Source organism: Megalopta genalis, chromosome 2 (genome assembly GCF_051020955.1).
Source record: "Megalopta genalis isolate 19385.01 chromosome 2, iyMegGena1_principal, whole genome shotgun sequence".
In the NCBI taxonomy this organism is placed as follows: domain Eukaryota; kingdom Metazoa; phylum Arthropoda; class Insecta; order Hymenoptera; family Halictidae; genus Megalopta; species Megalopta genalis.
Genome location: NC_135014.1, coordinates 8,128,677 through 8,149,309, shown reverse-complemented (window position 1 = coordinate 8,149,309; position 20,633 = coordinate 8,128,677). Strand labels below are relative to the sequence as shown.

Sequence of the window (20,633 nt, the reverse complement as noted above, 5' to 3'; positions counted from 1 at the left end):
TTTACAAGTTTAGTTTATGGTCTTAGGCCTTCCAAAAATAAATCGTTCAACATACGTTCAACGTGAATTCTGAAATGTATTTACCAACGAATTCGCGCTGTTATTGTAGATTTACAGTCGGAAAACAACGTATTCCAGGCTGTATCGAACAAAACCACAGTGGTATTGTTTGTTACGTTTTAACGTCCCTTCCCCGATGATCGTGGTACACGCGTTTCCTCAAGTAGTGTTCCCCAATTCCGGGGATAAAAGCTTTCGTTGCCAAGTGGCATGCGAGGCGACAAATTCATCTTCCACGGTGCTCTCGGACAATGTATCCCTCGCCCGGCAATCCTCAAATATTTCTCCGGTATCGTTTAATTGCAAAGTTATCCGAAAAGGCTATGGGCTTCCACCGAGAGCACAGATAACTTGCTGTGCAACCTAAGGTCCGAAACAGCGGTGAAACGCACTTGTTTATTTTTTCATGGGATTATCTTGTTTATCCTTTTCCGTCAGCAGACATTTTTCAAGACCATCGAGGAAGTGCGCAGACGTGCGGGAACGAAACCGCAAGTCCGCGGAACCGCAAGATATGCGAGATCCTACCGCCGGTTCCTACGTCAGCTTCAAATCAAATTTCTTTCTCCCAGCATTTTATACTTTGCTTACCGACGAATTAAACGAGCATGATTATTTTCGGAAGTTTTGGTTATAGCCACAAGCACAACCGATGATCATTGGATCGAACTTAATCCACGCAACCAAGGCTTTTTTCATAAAATTTTACCAACAATTTACCCGCAACGAAGTAATATAATAATTTCTTTATGTTCAAATTCAATTTTCACACAGACAATTACATTGTACGCGAATTACAATACTCGCATGAAAGTAGCTGAAATTCGTGTCGTCAAATAAAAGTCATTTTACGCAAATAAATTACAAAAATCTTGTCCGATAAGATAAGCGTGTACGAATTTGATTCCGCGCCATCTATCTCCGCGTGCGAAACACGATTCACTCTCGCGTGGAATTTCTTAGACAACGACATGCATTTTCGATCGAGCTCGCGAGAAAGGAGGACAGTGCTTTTATCTCAAGATCGTGATAAGAAATTTGAAATTTCTAGAGTACCAATACACACCGAGGACTACTTTGAAAGCTACTCGATACGCTTGGAAGCGATAATCCGTGGGTGGAAGAGTGGCTCGAATCTATAAGGGACATAAGAATAGGATTCTAATTCCAACTATGATCAACCAGTAGCGCAGAGACAACGTGATACGGGTATGAAAATTAATGTGTTCGTACACGAGTTGAAACATTTCTTCCACGCGTTGCACAATTATTAACACGTTCCGTGCCGAGCTTTTTTTACTCGAATCTTCACACTTTGATATTTTACTAAAACTTGATGTATTACGTGCAATTATTAATTCTCGTACACATAACAACGTAACAAAAACTTATCAACGCCCATTCTTGTGGTGGAAATTGATTCTTCGGTTCTAAATTTCTTGTAAACAATTTGTTCAGTTCACTAAGTAAACATGCAAGCGTGTACCATCGATGGAACACGTGGCACGGAACGTGTTAATGTGTTTATTATCGATAGATGGAGCAGTATATGTTTCTTTTCAAAATTCTCTTTAAAATATATAGATAAATAAACGTCATAGAATATACTATTATTAAATAAATTAATAAACAGGTATAATAATAAATTGTCAATCGTTGTTTCACGACGAAGCAAATCTTTATTATTTTGTGTTATTTTAATCCCAACACTAAACACATTCGCTAAACCGATCTCTAAACAAGAGTAATGTGTACAGTTTGAGTACAATGACAAGATCAGATTTTATTCAAACTTCGTACGAGTTCTATTATAATATATGTCAATTTCTCATGGACTCATTTTTATAATATCAGGAACCGTAAAAGAAAAATCAGAAACCAGTTATTCGCATGATTGACAGTTTTAGTACAATGACAAGAGCAGATTTTATTCAAACTTCGTACGAGTTCTATTATAATATATGTCAATTTCTCATGGACACATTTTTATAATATCAGGAACTGTAAAAGAAAAATCAGAAACCAGTTATTCGCATGATTGACAGTTTTAGTACAATGACAAGATCAGATTTTATTCAAACTTCGTACGATTTCTATTATAATATATGTCAATTTCTCATGGACTCATTTTTATAATATCAGGAACCGTAAAAGAAAAATCAGAAACCAGTTATTCGCATGATTGACAGTTTTAGTACAATGACAAGAGCAGATTTTATTCAAACTTCGTACGAGTTCTATTATAATATATGTCAATTTCTCATGGATACATTTTTATAATATCAGGAACTGTAAAAGAAAAATCAGAAACCAGTTATTCGCATGATTGACAGTTTTAGTACAATGACAAGATCAGATTTTAATCAAACTTCGTACGATTTCCATTATAATATATGTCAATTTATGTAATATGTATGTATGTATGTATGTATATATATATGTATGTATGTTAATATGTAATATATGTCAATTTATAATATCAGAAACTGTAAAAGAAAAATCAGAAACCAGTTATTCGCATGATTCGATAATTATAATGTCCAACAAGGGGGTTAAAAAGACTTTTAAATTGGAGAGAGGTTAACCGATAATATATAGTTTGCGAATATAAAATAAATAGCCATCTACCAAGTTGGAGGAAAGGAAATAAAATCTAGTACGAGTCAAAACACGCAACAAGATGGAGAGAATAAAGAAGGAAGGTTAAATTCTGGAACGAGTCTGGCAATTGTTTATATCCGATCGCGCTGTAGGAGACCTAAGAAATGTGTTTTTATTTCAGAATCCGGGACAGCGCGTACGCAAGTCCCGACTACCAAAAATTGTGCGCTCGACATACCCACATTAGGAGTATTCGCAAGGTTCAGCCCAGCCTTGGTGCAATGGAAGGGCCTTGCCCAGAAGGAACCGCCTTCGTGATCACGGTGTCCTCCGCGCCAAGTAAGTTATAGCTCGATACCATTCCTGCGAATCTTTATTAGTTCGCGATCCGTTTTTTCTCGCGAGAAATCGCCTAGAGGCCGAATGTCATCTGGTGGTCAAACGTCGATCATCGACGAAACGATCGACGTTCACGGTATACAAACAATCTCGGTTCGGTGTACTCATTGATTTTCTAGCCAAGAACGGCCGACCGACTGTCTTCACCGTATAATCATGGCCCAAGAAACGAAATGAACATCGATCGATGCAAACCTCTATACATAAAATCCTATTTCCATTACCGGTTTGATGAAAATCAGTCGATCCCTAGTGGTAGCGATAAAACAGAAACTCTATTTCTAAGTGGAATATATTCTCTATTTCCGTTGTCCTGTAGAAATGACACAAAATTCAATATTTTATTAGCACCGAACCTACCGAGCACTAAAAGCGACTGGGCGTGCGTTTAATCATTTCTTACGAAAACATTTTATAATTTCAACAACTTTAAAATATAAAAAATATAAAATCGGATATTTTGACCGGCTCGGTAGATTTAGCCTTAAATACGACAAAAATCGAGTGAATATTTATGATTGTCCAGATAAAAGCCGAAGTGCTCCGCGGTCCAACGCGAATACGGTAAAAAGCAAAAGTGTCCACCACCTACTGAAACGGTATAACTCTTTTTCAAACTGGTCTAAATGACATGAAATTTTTTTGTAAATATTTGAGGGACTTAGTTCACCGTACAACGACCAAGATACTTTTTTTTTTAATTTTGCTACCGCTTGGAATAGAAAAATGTAAAAAGATTCGTTTCTTCACTTTTTTATCCGAGTGTATAATGAAAATTTAAGAAATGCATTTGGTACTTCTCATTGCATTTGGTACATGCATGCTGGAAAAAAATTCTACATTTTATTCTATTCTATTCTTATTCTATTCTACATTTTAGTCGATGTACGGTGAACCAGTCCCTCTAACGTTTACAAAAACATTCAAGTCGTTTACACCAGTTTGAGAAAAGTTACAATACCGTTTTAAAACGTGTGCGAACACTTTTGCTCCTTGCTGTACGTACAATGTGCATTGTGCATACATTGTAACAGTGATCCATGAGCGTGCTTTAACTTTCCCTCCCTAGGTTTTAAATAACATCTTATGTATGCAGGTATCTTTCTACGAGATCTACGCATAATCAACTATAATATTTCATCTGTACGAAGTAAACTGATATAAAATAGCGCAGAGTTTCCTATCGCATGATTTCGCGATTTTGCGATTATGCACATTTCTCCGTAAAGAAGGCTACTCTACGGTTGAACCGAAAAGAGTTCTGAGGAAAAGATTCGCGACAACTTTCGACGGTAAAACACGCCTCGAATAACTTATTTGAACCCGAGTACTCTCGTCCGATTCTCTATTATTATATGCAACGATATGCGGCGATGAGGCGATGCAACGATGCGACGATGCGACGAGATACGCGGTCGCGCGAAAGAAGGAAACGAGGAACGTGGCACACGCTCGATGCTCCGCAAATATTTATGAGTCCAGCAGCTTTTTCTCCAAAGCCCGGTGCTTATTTGTGTATCAACTGTAACGCGAAGATACCAAGGACACGTGGTGTTCAAGGTGTACTATTAAAAAAAGAACGACTGGCAACCTCCGATCAATGTGGCTGCCTTGAGTGGGAACTCGACATGTACATATACGCATGTGTGTGTGTGTAGTTCGCCGCGGGGAATCCATCGGCGCTCGACGGAACCTCTTTCAGCTATAAAACACAAAAAAACGAAACGACTCGATCGCTTCGTCGCGGTATCGGTATTTCATTAAAGCCGAGTTAAAGGAATCGGTGTATCGATACGATAGGGTACAGAGTGGCGTAAAGAATTCAACTCCATCCCCTCTTTTACCCGCTTCGATCGACCCCCATCTTGCACGCGACACGCGAACATTCGATAAACCAAAATGTTCGGACAACTAACTTGAACTCCGTGCGAGACCTGATACAAATACAACTATCCGATCGATTCTCCAAGAACGTTTTTACAGCAACGGGGAAAGACTAATTAGAGTAAATAACACCGACCAATCTGGTATCGGCCGACCTGGACTGCGTCCGGACAATGCAGTTGTTCTTAAGTAATCGGATTCATGCAAAACAGACACCGATGAAAACAGATACGCGCTTCCGCGTGCAAATATCTGACACTGACTCGCGGCTCTGAAGCGGATTTCTGCGGACCTTGAAACCGTCGAATTTAGCTTTCTCACAAGTGGGGCACACTATCATCGCGCCTTGAATTTTCGTCGGAACGTCTCAGCCAGTAGAACCTGTTGAAGAGGAATTTGCGTAATAGCAGGTTTCGAGCCAAGGAGGTCGCTACTTCACGGTGTATTTTTATGCAATTCACCTATTTCTTTTTTTTCGACACAACAAAACACGACCCGCTTTTTCCTCCTCGCGGGCTACACACCAAGAGATTTCACCACCACGATAGATAAATTCCGCCGCTTGATAATTCTTTGAAAACAGTAGTAATCCTGAAACTGGGACCGGGACAATGGCTAACGATATCTGCGTTTAGCTTCGAGACCTACAAAGTTGTTTCGTGATATTTCGCAACGCCTCCGTGTTCGGAGATTGGAAAAAACGATTCGTTATCGAACAGTCTGTTATAATTTCGAGTTAATCGCGAATGTTACGGTAACGGAGTGAAGGTTGTGTCAAGGTTATGTCAAGAATTTCGCCGAATTTCGCCGAACTTTGCCGAAATTCGTGATCCAGATGCTGATTTCTAGCGCGCCGCCTGGCGAGAAAGGCAACGCGTGTCGTTGCCGGAGGTTGCTTTGGAGCGAGAGGACGACAAAGCAGACCGTCACCCACGTAGATCAGTTTTCGTCACGCTCTTACGGCTACGCGGCAATGCGAGAACACGTTTCGTAACGTAAACACGTAGCCGGACGGTTATACACCGTATCCGGAGCGATGCTCCTTCGAGAAGCCCGTTACTTCGTCGAATTTGAGCAGCCGCGACTACCTGTATACGCTTCCAAAACGGAAGACAGCGAAGCCGTCCAATCTAATGACCTATCCCGCCGTCGAACTGGCGAGGGATCGCGTTTCCTCCGGGCCCTGACCGAAACCCCTATTCCTTGGAAACCTATCCACCGAACGGACAAATTGCTTCTTCTGTGCGCGATTTTTTGGTTTCGCTTCCGACGATCGAACTCTACGCAAGTTGCCCCGATGTTTCAGGTATGCCGAACGAACGTTGAAAGCGCCATGGGTCGACTCGATCGGCAACGTTCTCGCAACGAAGAGCCCGATACAGTGATACCGCGGTCGTCTGCATTGCAGTTTGCCACGGCTACCAGTGTCGTGTGACATACTAACGGAGGAAGTACGGTGGCATAATAAATGTCACGTGTACGGTAAGGACAGTCTCGCAGGCAACGCGCCTCTGAAATTATCGCGCGGCACACGCTCGAATGCACCTAATCGCGACACGATGCGATGCGATCCGATGCGACGATAGGCGCAGCATTTCGGCGGGAGCGATGCGATGTATCCGAAATTTAATTTCCAGGTGAACACGGGCCTGTGGGTCTGTCGCGCGAGCACAAAGTTGTCGTTGCAACGAAATCTGCGGGAGAAGATAAACCGGAACACAGAACTGCGTAACGCCGGTATCTGATATCACCGGCGAGAGAACGGTCTCGTGGCTGCAGAAACATTTTCCGCGTAATTTTACTGTTCGAACCAGTGAACTCGACCACGATTTGATATTAAGCCGCGCGAGTCGATAATGCCATCGTGAGGAAAACGAGGAAGGGCTCCGGCAAACGGTGTAATAATATCTCTGGGATCGCCGACGAATAGGTTGCCCGGAAGAAAGCGATGGTCGCCCGGTAATCACCGGTGGACTGCTATCCAACGAAACCGGTTGGTCGCCGGCCATTTTTTTCCACAACGAATGTCCTACACTCTCCCAGGAATACATCACCGAAGTGTCAGCCGCACGCTTCGCGCTTTCGCGTCGTTCCACCCTAGGACAATAGACGAATTGTTCCAAGGATAACGAGCGTTTGCTTCGTTATGGAGCACAATTGACCCGGTTGCCACGTGGCGCACGCACGTACGTGCCTTCCAGTCTGTTGGAGGTATCTGTTCAATTACGAGGACCACGATCGTTATCCGTATGCTCGCTGATTCTTCGTGCGACGAGCCGCGAAAAGATTTCGGCAAACAATTAGCTTCCGATTTCAATAACAGGAACAGCGATCGATGGTGGATCGATTGGATTTCGTTGACGCTGTTTTATCATCGGTCGCAGTTATGTATACGTTTCGATCGATAATCGTGTCTCGAGTATTATCGTCGATCTTCGAACACAGTCAGCCGTGCTCCAGATATCTAATCGTTGGGATAGTGCGATTCGGTTAAACTTTTGCGCGATCGAAGGTAAAACGTTCTCTACGGTGCGTTACTGTTACGCGATACACTTTATTAACGCGCACGAGCGCGCGACGGTAATCACGGATACCGCCCTTCCTCGCTACCATCTTCGGTCAGGTTCGGAGAACATTTCTTTCGTAATCCCGCTAGCCGTTCCTTTCCCTCGCCGCACAAACGCCCGCAAATTAATATACAACCGTTCCTTTTCGCGTAGGAACGACCGTCGCACCGTGCGGTAACGATTTTATTTGTCTGTTTTCTAGGAAATTTGACGCTCGTCCACAGCCGGAAATCCAATCGTCGCTCGTAAAAATATAACTGCATAGACAAGGCTCGGAGGCACCGTTCGTTGGGAATCGTTCGCGACTCGTTCGCGTTAAAAGTCACCGGTTTTCGGTGGCTGCGGATAATCCCGGTGAATCCTCGGTCATAGTTCGTAGCATATTTGGAGATCGCGAAAACACCGAGCCGTAATAAATTCGTCACTAAAATAAACCGAGAGCCGTGAAAGCCAGAGAACGATGACATTAAATAAACGCGAGCGGAGGAAATAAATAAACTGCAGATTAAAAGGGCGACGCGATCGCATCTCTGGAAAATTGGAGCAGCGAAAATACTGCTCGATCGTGCTTCTATTATTCGAGATCTCGACCTTTCCCGTTGAAGAGAAAACATTTTTAGAAAAGATTTCTTAACGCTATACGCGAAACTTCCGCGATGAGAAACTGCTTCGTGGAAAATAACATTCGAGCGATTCGGACAAAGGTAAAGAGATATATCGTAATTGCATGTGTATTTCGATGCGCCGCTACGGCGGACCACCGCACCGTGGCATTGGAGAATTCGTTACATTACGATTCGCAATTTTGTTGCAGGTATAATATTATTCGAGGCATCGCAACGTTCTTATTTGCTGACGAATAAGAGAAGCGATCGATTAGAAGTTCTTGTAGGCGGTCTACACGGCGGCCCAATAAATTTCGTGACGGCGCAGGATCGGCTCTCGGGGGAAAAACGAGGCAAGACAACGTCAGCGAAAATGGATCGAGCACCGGCGTTTGAGAAAATTTGAATAGCACGCCGGATCGGGGTGCCGCGTTGTACGTCTAATCGAGTACTGCATTGGCGTCCCGACGACCTGGCTCCACCAGGTACGTAACTATTGCACATGATCGCCGGCTCGCGGGAGACCCGGTCACACGAACACGGGAACACGTTCAGATTTCTTGGCTCCGTGTCGGCGCACGTACACAGGTGCAAACCTGTTGGTCGCTTTTACCTGCTCGATCGATGGACTACAAAACGAAATATCGGATGCACGCGTGGGAAGCCTGACGTCACGATCGAACAATCTTTTTCGTTTCTGCGAAGCCAAGGTTATCCTCGAAAGTCGGAAGAGACCGCGAGAGAGGAGGAACGTCTTGCCCGAAATGGGATTTGAATCTTGATCCGAGCGAACGTTAAGCCGGAGGATCTAGAGCAGATATACATATACTAACCTTCCAGTCATTAATAGATAAGCGGATTCGACTGAGAAATCGGTTCTGCCTTCCACCAACAAACGAACGCCGCGGTACGGAACTGTGCTTAATCGCTTCGACGACAAAGATTTGCTCGGATAGATATCCTCCTCCACCCTGGCGATTATTTCGCAACGAGATAAAGATCGAGAAACTAAGTTTTTTTGGCGGATCGATCGCTGGAACGGAAGAAGAAATTCAAGGCGTCGAAAACTTCCTCGCACCCGCGCCTATCGGTAATCGATGCTTTAAAGACTTTTGGACAGCTGTAACTGGTAAAACACTAATTATATATACCGCGACGACGAGACGACTACGGAAACCATGTTTCAAAGGATCTCCGCCCGACTTTGAAATGTATTTAAGCATTTTTAACCCGCAAAAACGGTGCGGCGGAAGCTGAGTCGCACGACAAATCCGACCAGCGTCTGAACGATTTGATCGACGACTGGTCGCGTCGAGCAACGATGCCCGATTTGTACATAAACGAGACACGTCGACCATCGAAATAGACCAGTTTCCGCTCGAACTGGTAACGATCGTTCCGCATAATTAGCTCGCGTTGCTCTTGTTACCTTGTGCTCGGTCAGGGCAGCAAGAGCGAGTGTCAGAGCTATGGTCGGAGGGTCGCGCGTTCGCGAAGAACGGCGAGGGTGGTGTTCTCTCACTAATCGGCGAAATCGGACGCGCAATAATCACGCGCGCACCGATATTGATCTATCGAAGAACTGGATCGTTCGACCTCGAAGATGCTCGTAAGAAGACGAACGCGCTGATAACTGTCCGGGGAGGGCGCGTTCACACCGGAATCGATAAACGCGAGAGAAGCGGCCGCAGGAGTGGGGCAATTCTGCGATCACCGCGATATACGACGTTGATCAAGCAAAGTAAATGTGTTTTCCAGCGATCTTTCGTTTTTATCGATCGGACATCGCAAGCAGGTGTAAAAAGTTCTAAAGTAGAAAGCGCTGTGCTGCGTCAAGACTCACCTATGGTCGATCGGCGGCCGGCGCAGCTCCGTTCGGGGGATGATTACGAAACTCCCGGCGCCACGACTTCCGGTATCAATCGGTGACTTCCGACATTCGGTCCGGACGAGTTTGGATGTCACTTGTACGATGCTCGAGGATAGGGGAAGCGAAATCGCGCGGATCGCACCGAGAGAGACGGAGCAACGGCTAGCGTGCGGGAGGAGGAGAGAAAAGAGAAGCGGAGCGAGGAAAGAGGAGCGAGAAGAGAAGTACGAGGTGGTGCGATAACAGATAGCGTGCCGTGGCGAAAATTCGCGTGGACAGTTGACGGTGTTCGGTTGTGGCGCGACTAGCCCGGCGAGACCACTGGACACGCGGTAGCTCTCTATCACAGCGGCATTTTCACTGAGGAAACACCGAGGCCAGAAAGCGAGAGGCCCGCGACCAAGCGGAAAACCCCCCAGCCGGATCTCGTTTTCGTAAACGCTCGACTCCGACTATCCGTGTATCGGGAGCGACCCGTGGCTCGAGCGCAAGCGCGACGCTCCGCAACGCGCAAGCGTCACCGTTCGCTGACGACGCTCTGCTCTGCTCTGCTCCGCTCCGCTCCGCTTTGCTCTTATCAGCGCACCGCTCCGCTGCCGCAAGAAACGAGGGAGATCCGCTGTCACGGTGCCACCACACCGTCGCGACGCCTAGCGTCGCCTCTGATCGCCTCTGGTCGCCGCTATCTTTGCCCTTTAAACAGGGCCGCCAAGAACGCCTGCGCGACCGCCAGACTATCAACACCCCAGGGGCGAGAACAACCCCCGAACCCCTGCTTGCTACTCCAATTATGCCTGCGAGGTGTTCCCTACCCTTGGGATGCGAACTCTCTAACCATTCTCTCGTCATTTTCCTTCGACAAAAACCAGTATCGTTATCAACGCGACAAACGAGTACAAAAATTCGGTGAAACGCGAGCAGGGTGGTTTAACCACCCTGCTATATGTATAACGTCGAGTCAAACCCGCGATGAACATCTTAAGTGAAAACTTCTAAATAGAAATGTTATTAATTGCTTTAGTGTTATTGCTTGAAGCAATCTGCGGATATAGTATGGTATGACCCCTTCTTCAGGGCAGCAAGAGCGAATGTCAGAGCTCGCGAGGAGCAAAAGACCTTTGTATCGTGCCGTAGGCATGCATCCGCATCTATTTTTTCGTTAACATTAGATTTACGGGACCGGTCAATATGGTGGATTACAAATTTTTTTTAAATGTACGATTATTGAGATTATGAACATACATTTATGAAGAATAAATTCAATGAATTTGTTTATATGGGCTTGTATTATTACAAAAATTGCTAATCTTTTTTGTTTTTATCAAGTTTAATGAAACGGTTGCTTGTAGTATAGCTGTAATTGCTTGTAGTAAGCATCGAAGTAAGCGTGTGGACATACGATACATAAAAATTTCCTCTTTATACTAGAAAGTTATCAAGAACAAAGAACTGTTACTGTTATTGTAGCTATGAGAATAATCGTAAGGGTTGATGAGACAAAAACTGAGAAGTTCAGATTTATTCACCCTCGAAGATGAGCCTTCGTTCTACTCGGAGGTTGGAAGACCGGATGTAGTTTCCTTACCAACTACGAATTTTGAAAATGATGACTAAAATAGTAAAACGAAAAAAAAATACGAATATGTACCGAGGAAACAACGTGTGCCTAGCCATAAGCGATTTTGTCGTACAACATAATTGCTGCCGTCTTATAGATAAGCTTTATCACCGGAATTCTTATCATTGTTGACATTGCAGTAGTGCGACTGTACCGTTTGGAGCAAGTTCAAGTTACAAAACGAAGGGTGCTCTAAAAAGGGCAATTGTTTGTTTTTTGTGAAAATCTCTTTATTAAAGTTATTCAAACGTGGGCAGAGCTAAATTTCTGCAGAGCTCTTGCAACGTTTCGGTAGAAATCTGATCAGGCGATATCACCGCTACTCGTCAGACGATTCTTCGAATCTCAGCTCTTGGATCGAACACGTGAAAATAATTCGCGATGGATCCGTACGGCGAAATAACGTTATCTATCCGCGATTTATGACGGATCCGGAATGGGAATTTGAGGTGTTCGACCTTCCAACATATTGTGGAGAAGAATACCAATTTCCTGAGGACAGAGATCGTACAGAGCAAACGCGTTAAATTAATAAACCGTGTTCGGGATCGGGAGCTGTGTGCACCAATATGTATATCAGGCCAGAACGATACCTCTTCTCTCTGAGCTCGCAATCTGTCGATAATCGGTTCGTTAAAGTTGGGATCGTTGCTCGGATCTTCCAAGATAACATCGTTGCTTCTGGAGATTTGCGGTACACGAGAGATATAAATCTGTTTGATGGCATCTAACATGGCCGAAGGTCTTGCCTGAGGAAATTGCAAATCGATCGATGAGAATGAATCGGCGCCGGCTGGTACCGCTAACGGCTTCTCGAAATCCATACACTTTCCACCGCTGAAGCATTCCAGAAATATTTGATTGCACGAACACGAGTTTTGAACGGCAAACAACGCAGAAACAACTCACGAAAGTTGAGTGCCAAATCCGTAATGAGCCAACAAATCTTTGGTTTTCCGCATCACAGTCTTATCTTTCGACGAGTGATAGTAAAGATCTGCGCCCAAGGTATGAGCCACGGCCCTTAGCGTCTTCCCGACCAATTCCTTCTTATTCGGATCGAAATCCTATCACGAAATGAACGGGACTTCTTATTTGATCAGTGGAGAAATACTTTTATCGGCAATCGCAATCATCGAGTTACCTTGAATTTATCGTATTTGCCTCCTACGATGCAGAGTTTTATCGGAAAATGATCAACTTCCTTTTCCAACGGTGTATTTCGTTCGTTCGATCGGCGACTCTTAAGTCCCTCGATCATCTTGTCGTCGTAACTCATCTTCATCGCGTTTCGAATTACCGATAGTGCTTCTTCGAGGAAAGACCATAAGATTTCCGGTTGCGACAAATCCAGCATCATTATTATCGTAAGATGATGAGGCGAATGAGTTAAAGACGAGCCTGTCATGGCAGAGGATACCAACGAAGATGTTAAGTGACCCACTTCCCAAACGTGTACGATATTTTTTATCTGTATCGATGGGAAAGAAAGAAATCGTGTGACTTTTTAAATCGCCGAACGTTCTATTTCTACTAAGTAATTTTGCAATCGGTTGTTTTATCACTTAATTAATCACGAAGTATTTAAACTTTAGCGAAACGGAAAGCTTACTAAGCTCTTTCCGGCTTTACGGCCGAAAGAATAATCGATCGTTATAGTTGGCTTCGGCGTTTCCTCTTTCTCAAGAAATCGATATGTCATCGTCGTTTTACCCTAAAAATTCGTATCTCTTTTTCATCCAAGTTCCCAAAAAATATGAAACAATTGTCGAAGAAGATTATTTCATTTTCCAAATGATCCCGTTACATACAACTTTTTTGGAACCGACAATAATAATGGAACGTTCGTGTGTTTCGTCTGGATCATTTTTGCGACGTTGTTCTTCCTCTAGACAGAATCGCACCGCCGCGTCTCTCATATTGGCATCTCTAAAAAAATAATTGTAATTGCAGAAAAGGCAATTTAATTTACTAGTGCAGATAACGTTAAGAAGAATGAACCACTTGCTACCACTTTGAGAGCAGGCTTTATTATCTGTCACAAATGAACTGTTGATGAAAGTGAACGTAAGAAGATACATACGAATTTTTGTTCGCCATGATTTTGTTCAAAGTACAGATTCTAGACTAACATAAAATACAAGGCACAAAAACTCTCCTTCCTTCAGGTTAGAATAATGTTTTTGTATTCGTTGCTATGGAAATGTATTCTCGCCTGATCGTGTTCGTCCAATAGAATTGGTTTGCTCGGTAAATAAATATAATGTGTAAGAAAGTTGTATATAGCATAATCTTTATATTCATTTTTATAATACATTATGCAGTAATTAAATGAGGTACGGTACATCTAAGTTGTTATCTATACCTCTATATGGAACGCACGATGATTCAACAAGACGTCGTCAGTCTTGATAAAACAGTTCGCAATAATTCATAATAATAACGAAAACCGCATCGTTTCAGACGACGAAAATTAGCTAGAAGTGTTTAAAACGCATCGATACATCTCTGCTGGGCCATACGCACAATTGTTTTTTTCTTAATAAATTATTTATGAATAAAAATACAACTGGTTACCGTGTTACTAATCTAGACTAAGTCTAGAATGGAATGCACCAAATAAATAATAATTTATAATAAATTAGAAATATTGCGTACGCTAATATAAATGATAATATTGCAAACAACGTGATGTACAACTGTAGGCAATAATAATATCTATTGATTTATCTTTGGTCACAAAGACGAAGGATAAAAATTTACAGCGATTTTTTTGTTTAAGCAGTCGTGAACCCTTGTGATGATGTAGTATTAAATTAATTCGTACATTTTTTTTCATCTTTTCTAAAAGGTTATTTGATTCATTCAGAAAAACTTGATAAAAACACACCATCGGCAGCGATCCGATAATAAGCCACCCTCTTGCTATCAAGAAACTAATTGAACAATCTGTCGATAAAAACAGATCGATATAAGTAGTACGCGATATACATACATGTAAAAATGTTCGAAAGATCGTTATCAGATTTATTCCGACGGTACACTCTTTATAATCAGTCCAATACTAGCAGTGAACACAACAATAAAAGCAGTCGTAATTTACGTAAATACGTTTTTCAGGTTTATGTCTTCCATATTAACCATCGAACTCGAGTGTGAGCATTTCAACTCACAAGAAACTTTCTAATTTGAATTATTATTATTAAATACACTGATATCTACGCGACGGAAAATAATTTAATAGCTAAAGTCTTGGTCCTTCTACTCCAACTTTATTATCTTATGCCCGATAGTAATCAACTGAAATTTAAGTAGCTCTTTCGAGAAAGAGTATTCTGTTTTCTTTCATGATTTACACGATTCTTTGTTGTAGTCGTTCACACTCGTTGTATGAAAGTTTACACCTGAACACTGTGGCATAACTGATCGTTTAGGAGACGAAACAGTACGAATGATGAAACTAGCTTATGATTACTATTGAAACGTAGCCAACAACTGATACAAATAAGATCATATTCCCTTAAAACAATCCTTTAGTTTCCTGGTATCCAGTAGTCTCCGAAATATCGAACACAGCAATTTATGAAAAAGCTGCACCATGGGTTTTCCTTAGAATATCACAACGTTAAGCCAGCTCTATAATCCATACAACCTTACAAATAAAATAATTATAAATATCTCGAAGGATGATTCCGATATAAGCCACCATGTTTGAAAAATCCATTTGAAACGTTAATATCGGTAGGACGACTGCGAAGCGTGCGAAGGAAGACAATATAAGAAAGATTAGTCATCTCTTTCGGCAATACTTCATCGCCTCTATTATGCAATATATCACACGCTCTGCATGTTATCTAGTCCATATGTCACTCATCCAATTGTCATCTAACTCATTGGTGGGTAACACTTTCAGCTTTCGCAACGCCTCGAGATAAAAAGTGAGTTCCGACGTGACTATACCGTGTTGTGGACCACCGTTATTCACTATATTCATTTTAACTAATTGTTCTCGGAGTTTCTCTTTAAAAGATGTGTTTACCGTGCGATACAAGATTTGTACTTCGACTGCAGGCAAAATACCAGAAACCGCTTCATGTAATTTCATTAAATAGCTGTAACGAACAATTTGTTTTTACAAATCTGGAGCGATGACATTGTCAGTTTCGGTACTTACTTTGAAATATTTCTAAACGAGACCGATGGTACAGGAGGTCGGGCCGTCCACTTTGATATTTGGCCACCTAGTAGATTGTCGACAATGGTAAGGATCTTGCTCTCGATTTCCTTCACATGAGCTCGAATATCTCTTTCAACGCTATCCAACAACGCAACGCCGCCGCTAATGTTGGACGAACCAAATCCACGATTAGGATTCTGCTCTGTCAGTGCTGCGCACCCAAATTATAAGATTAGATCAAAGTATAGAACAAATATTCCACCGTAATATAAATGTTGCTTACATTGAAAGTGTGCCTTTACAAAAGGCATAAACCATAAGATCAGCTTCAAGCTTCGAGCAGCTAGCACTAGTATCGTGCTAGTAATTGTTTTTAAACCAGCAACTTGCATCGCGCCAGCGCCGAGTACAAGTTGACAGCAACGAGAATTATAATGACGTAATAATTCAGCTAGATATCTTCCGATTGTTCCAGACAAGGCGACCAATTCGCTGCCAGTTCTGCAATTGCAATAAAATTTATTACTTCTTATTGTTTCATCGGAGCGCAGTTTTAATTCAACAATTACCTGCAATATTCGTGAATCATTTGCATAAGCATCAATGCTGTGGCGACGACAGCGTACTTTTCATCGCCTACTAAAATAAAATTTGAAACATCGTCTTCCTTAGCTTTGTCATCCGACTTGTACTGATACGTTGGTATACACTTGTTTTCGTACACGTAAGTCACCAAGTATTGGAATTCGGATGGCACGTCAGCCTGCTTCCATCTTTCAGACTCCAATAAAAGGGTGAGTTTTGTTTTAAGCTCGGTGTGAAATCTCTGAATGAACTTACTAGCTTGTGCCTATAATACCAAAAGATTTTAAATGATCATTGTGATTCGAATAGATGAAAGTGACCATTAGATGGTATTATACCTTGAAAGCGGATCGTAAGGCAGTACATTGCTTGCCACACAGTTTTCCGCAAGTTTCTGTAAATCCCTCGACCAAATTAGCCAACTGGCATACTTGAGCTGTGGTTGCCCTCTTACTCAACCAAGATGATTTATCGTTCCAATTTTGACTCTCCCTATCCTCTAACTTGTTGCTTGCGTTCTCATTGATCTGTTTCTCTTTGTCGTTTTGCAACTTATCTTTGTCATTTGCACCTGCAGAAAGCAGATTTCCCATTCGTTCATGACAATAATCACAAACCGAAGTAATCATATCATTGAGTTTGGTCGTTACTCGCGAATGCTCTGCTCGAGTTAGTAGCCGATCCGGTATACTCTCATCGAATGAACCATCGCAAACTCGACCAGATGCAAGATCTACTGTGTCTCGCATTACGTCATGAACAGCCTGCAAGACGCAACAGATACTGACAATAAAAATACTCAAAAATATTTCGGTTCAATTGGATTCCTTGGTCTGTTAAATACCTTTACGCGCATGAGAAGAAATGTTAAGGATTGTATGGTGTTGTTTAACAATGTTAATCTTTCTGCTAGGGAGAGTCCTCCAACCTCTAATGCTGCCGCTTGTTGGTCGCTGCAACAATCGCTCGCTGCCAAAGCCTCTATTACCCTTTGCTTAGTCACAGCTCTCACTGTCGTTATAGCTTCCTCTTTGTAAGTGTCCACAAATTGAAAATGCTTTTGCCGCAGTAAACCCGAAATGATCGACACAAGCTTATCCTGTTCGTTGAGGACGTACAAATGATCTCACTGGGAAGAGATGGATGACGATTTGTTCGCTACAAATTATACGCTGCCAAAGATCGTGTGCATACTTACACCGTCCAGAACACTGTTCTCACCACCTAACGGTCTATTCAAATCGGCGGTCGCGTACCTTTGGAACTCCGTGGACAACATTTTATCTACCAATCGCTCCATTTCTGTTAATTGGGAACTCAGATGTCTAAAAGAACCATCAAAAAATTAATGGTACATCAGGGGGAATTACTACAATTGTTCTTGATATAAATTGATGTACCTAAAGCTATGCACCCCGTTCAACTCTTGTAAAAGTATCTCTTGGGTCGTGGAAATAAGATCTAAAGCTGCCACATAATCTGGAGTAGATAATAATAATTGTATCATTGGCTGACTTTGATGTACCGTGGCCATGAGTTTTAATTTTTCTTGAACTAGTAATCGATTAGATCTTGCTTGCTCTAATCTAAAAAGTGGAAGAATCAAGATAGCATCGAGTACAAGGTAATATTGTAAAGAATAATTGTTATAAATTACCGTAATATGTTTAAGGAATCATTGACTAGATGTCTATCAACTTGATGTATATTTTTTCTAAGAGCTTTGAGAACAGTAATAGTTTGCGTGAGTTGCTCCATTAAGGCATCATGAGAAGTCATAGCATGAAAAAATGCTTGAGATTTCGAAGCAACCTGTTCAGCTATTCTAACTTCCACAATATCTAAATAGTGACTTAACTGCAAGAAACATATTAATATTACTTGTTCTGTTTTCTAAAAGTTTCTGTAACATATTTACTCATTCATGTACCTTTTCTTGCATTTGTTTTACATGCATAACAATATTAGAATCTTCGTTTAATAATCCATTTTTTGTGAATGGAAATACAGCATAAAAATTGTCTTTTTGAGAAAGATCCAGATTGGGTGTTAAAAAAATTTTTGGTATATTAGTTAAATCAAATTGCATTCGATCTGCACAAATAAATATTGTCTACTTAATGCAAAGATTTTTCATAATATTATAAGAACAGTACTGTAAATTATAAGATCGTTATTCTTACCTGAGCATTTAACTTTTCTTAAGTTCGGAAAATTTTGTAATAATTCGTTAGGAGTAGTTGGTCTATTTGCATTCGAATTCATACGAGAATGCTTTCTGAATCTCTACAAATAAGTAACATATTAAAAGATACATTTTCTTGAAGATTAAAACATTTTAGGTTAAGGAATATATGGGTTACCCTGGTAATTTTTTTTAAGTAAGACTCAAAATGCTGCATGGTAACTTCGGGAAGGTATGGACTTTTAGGTATATCAACTTTTTCTACAAATCCATCTCCCCAAGTGCGTGTTAAAAAGTTACTTTGCTTTCCTTTAAAGGGATCATTTAAAACAGCTGGCAAGTTCTGTGCAGCAGAGTATACAGTCCACGAAGAGGAGGGCTCTGATAATTGGCCATTGCTCTTGCGTTGCTGTTGCATTGCTGCATGCTTGGTGGCATGTGCTACATAATCTTTATCAGAAACACCTTCCACAGGAAGACTAGTGCATACCCCATTATAACCGTAAAGACACATAAAAGATCCTCCTTCTCTGGCGCAATGCTGATCTCTTAGATGCCTAAATTCAAATTACATAATCTGTTATCCTACCTGACATCATTTTACGAGCACTAATCGTTAAACGATGTACACTTAACGAAATGCTGTCAGCTTAATACATTAACCATTACCAAGGTTGTATGATTATGACAATTATATAGGAAATATGCTATAGTAAATGGAAAGAGAAACGCGCTTACAAGAATTAAAATAATTTCGATAGGCGCATACATTCTATAGATCGACCCACCTGACAAAATCTTCTATTTGCTTGAACGAAAGGTTAGTGCAATATTCGCAGATCAGGATCGTGCTCAACGATTCGGATCCTTTCATGATCTTCGCCATTTTCCATTTGAAGCACTACGTTGACATCCCGCCGCTGTTTCACCTATTTTACTATGCATCGAGCAAATTTTCCACATTAACCGTATAATTATTTCGCGATCCTATTTATCTACTATCGTTCATTGTCAGATGTATTCTTATCATCCGTGAATACACGTTTCACTATTGGACCCAGGCTAGCCAACTGAAAACCGTATAACGATAAATTCCCATTTGCATGAAAAAATGTCTCGATTCAGACTTGCTAACAGTGAAATCTGCTGAAAAATTATAAGCAGGCGATAATAAGTAATTGTAACAATATATTTAAATATGATTTAAATCAACGCTCTATAAAAATTTTCTCAAATGACGCTTATCTTTTTGTTGAACTTCCTATTTTTAAACGTAAGCAGTTCAGAACTTTTTCTATCTTTGCGCTGTTGTGTAATTGGTTTTTACTAAGCATAGATAAAAAGTACTTTATTAACGTGAAATTAGGAATGTGAAATTTCAGGCAAAAAGATGACGGAATGGAAAGAACATCAAAAAAAGTAAATAGAATTTAGTGGCAGAGTCAGAATATTTGTCCACCCCATTTTTACCATCCGAACGTTATTAAGCCTGAACGGTACGGAGTGGGGTGGACAGCTGTACCTCGTGACCGCCGGTATAGTCCACTTAGTACAATCTCTTAATTTAAGAGCTTCTTCTTCTCCCAATTCAAAAACCTTTCTATCCCCACCATTCTACTGCGCATCCACCTACGCGCAGTTGTTTTAGAAAGAGAACGAGAGATGACCAAGAAAGATGGAACGAATCCAGTTGTCTCTGTGTGTGAGTATTCACACGGCAAGAAACCTAGGCCATCTCCACTCTTTTCGCGCATCCGTACGCCTGGCGCTCCATCTGAAACACGCAGCGCGATATTCGACTTCTACTTTTCGTCTCGTAGGATTCTCGATTACATTTGCCAGCGAATTTGCGAACGATGCTCAATCCATATATGTCGTTCAAAAAAAAAATATCAGTGGAGTTATACTATTCGGACTTATATATATTCGATAGAAATTCTGAGGCCACATGCCTTGATTCAACGACAATTCGGAGGCCACATGCCTTGATTCAACGACATTTTTATGGACAATTGAGCAATTATTTCTACTAATTACATAATTAGTGACGGTACACATATAACAATAGTTTTAGATGGGTAT

General features: G+C 41.6%; 3 protein-coding genes and 1 non-coding gene across 8 annotated transcripts in view; all 4 read right to left on the bottom strand.

Moving 5' to 3' along the window:
* The window catches only part of numb (NUMB endocytic adaptor protein), a 64,271-nt gene extending 53,641 nt beyond the window's left edge, over positions 1-10,630 (bottom strand). Inside the window, exon 1 of one of the 2 annotated variants that reach the window (XM_076528840.1) lies at positions 9,960-10,630. The gene's annotated coding sequence lies outside the window, so the exon portion shown is untranslated. Of the gene's footprint in view, positions 1-9,545; positions 9,569-9,959 lie in introns of those variants that run through there. The other variant, XM_076528841.1, reaches the window with a different exon arrangement.
* On the bottom strand, positions 2,846-3,008 carry LOC117218372 (U1 spliceosomal RNA). Its single transcript, XR_004489763.2, has one exon. It is a non-coding gene; the product is annotated as a U1 spliceosomal RNA (small nuclear RNA).
* Positions 10,631-11,405: 775 nt separating the features above from the next.
* On the bottom strand, positions 11,406-13,849 carry LOC143263880 (cytoplasmic dynein 2 light intermediate chain 1). Of its 4 annotated transcripts, none has more exons than XM_076528843.1 (7): positions 13,688-13,849; positions 13,416-13,533; positions 13,217-13,318; positions 12,749-13,075; positions 12,514-12,671; positions 12,198-12,441; positions 11,409-12,096 (listed from the first exon to the last, which is right to left on the bottom strand). In XM_076528843.1, exons 1-7 carry the CDS (start codon positions 13,702-13,704, stop codon positions 12,025-12,027), a joined length of 1,038 nt encoding a protein of 345 aa, XP_076384958.1. In that variant the 5' UTR covers positions 13,705-13,849; the 3' UTR covers positions 11,409-12,024. The 4 variants fall into 4 exon arrangements, with proteins under 4 accessions (XP_076384957.1, XP_076384958.1, XP_076384959.1 ...); XM_076528844.1 differs by having other exon boundaries at positions 11,410-12,096; positions 13,616-13,757; XM_076528845.1 differs by having other exon boundaries at positions 11,410-12,096; positions 13,613-13,753.
* A 31-nt stretch (positions 13,850-13,880) lies between these two features.
* Positions 13,881-19,615, bottom strand: scat (VPS54 subunit of GARP complex scat). The gene is made up of 13 exons (XM_033466577.2): positions 19,340-19,615; positions 18,730-19,108; positions 18,550-18,652; positions 18,297-18,460; positions 18,024-18,223; positions 17,767-17,952; positions 17,565-17,691; positions 17,211-17,465; positions 16,705-17,130; positions 16,351-16,631; positions 16,065-16,282; positions 15,779-15,992; positions 13,881-15,716 (listed from the first exon to the last, which is right to left on the bottom strand). Exons 1-13 carry the CDS (start codon positions 19,435-19,437, stop codon positions 15,455-15,457), a joined length of 2,913 nt encoding a protein of 970 aa, XP_033322468.2. The 5' UTR covers positions 19,438-19,615; the 3' UTR covers positions 13,881-15,454.
* Between the last annotated feature and the right edge of the window lie 1,018 nt (positions 19,616-20,633).

Coding starts and splice junctions, on each gene's coding strand:
- scat (XM_033466577.2), bottom strand. CDS start 19,437: ATGGCGAAGATCATGAAAGGATCCGAATCGTTGAGCACGATCCTGATC. Junction 17,466..17,564: donor AGAACAGTGTTCTGGACGGT/GTAAGTATGCAC, acceptor CTCAACGAACAG/GATAAGCTTGTGTCGATCAT. Junction 16,632..16,704: donor CCTTACGATCCGCTTTCAAG/GTATAATACCAT, acceptor TTGGTATTATAG/GCACAAGCTAGTAAGTTCAT.
- LOC143263880 (XM_076528842.1), bottom strand. CDS start 13,685: ATGTATCTTCTTACGTTCACTTTCATCAACAGTTCATTTGTGACAGAT. Junction 13,319..13,415: donor TTGTCGGTTCCAAAAAAGTT/GTATGTAACGGG, acceptor ACGAATTTTTAG/GGTAAAACGACGATGACATA. Junction 12,097..12,197: donor TGCGAGCTCAGAGAGAAGAG/GTATCGTTCTGG, acceptor CTCTGTCCTCAG/GAAATTGGTATTCTTCTCCA.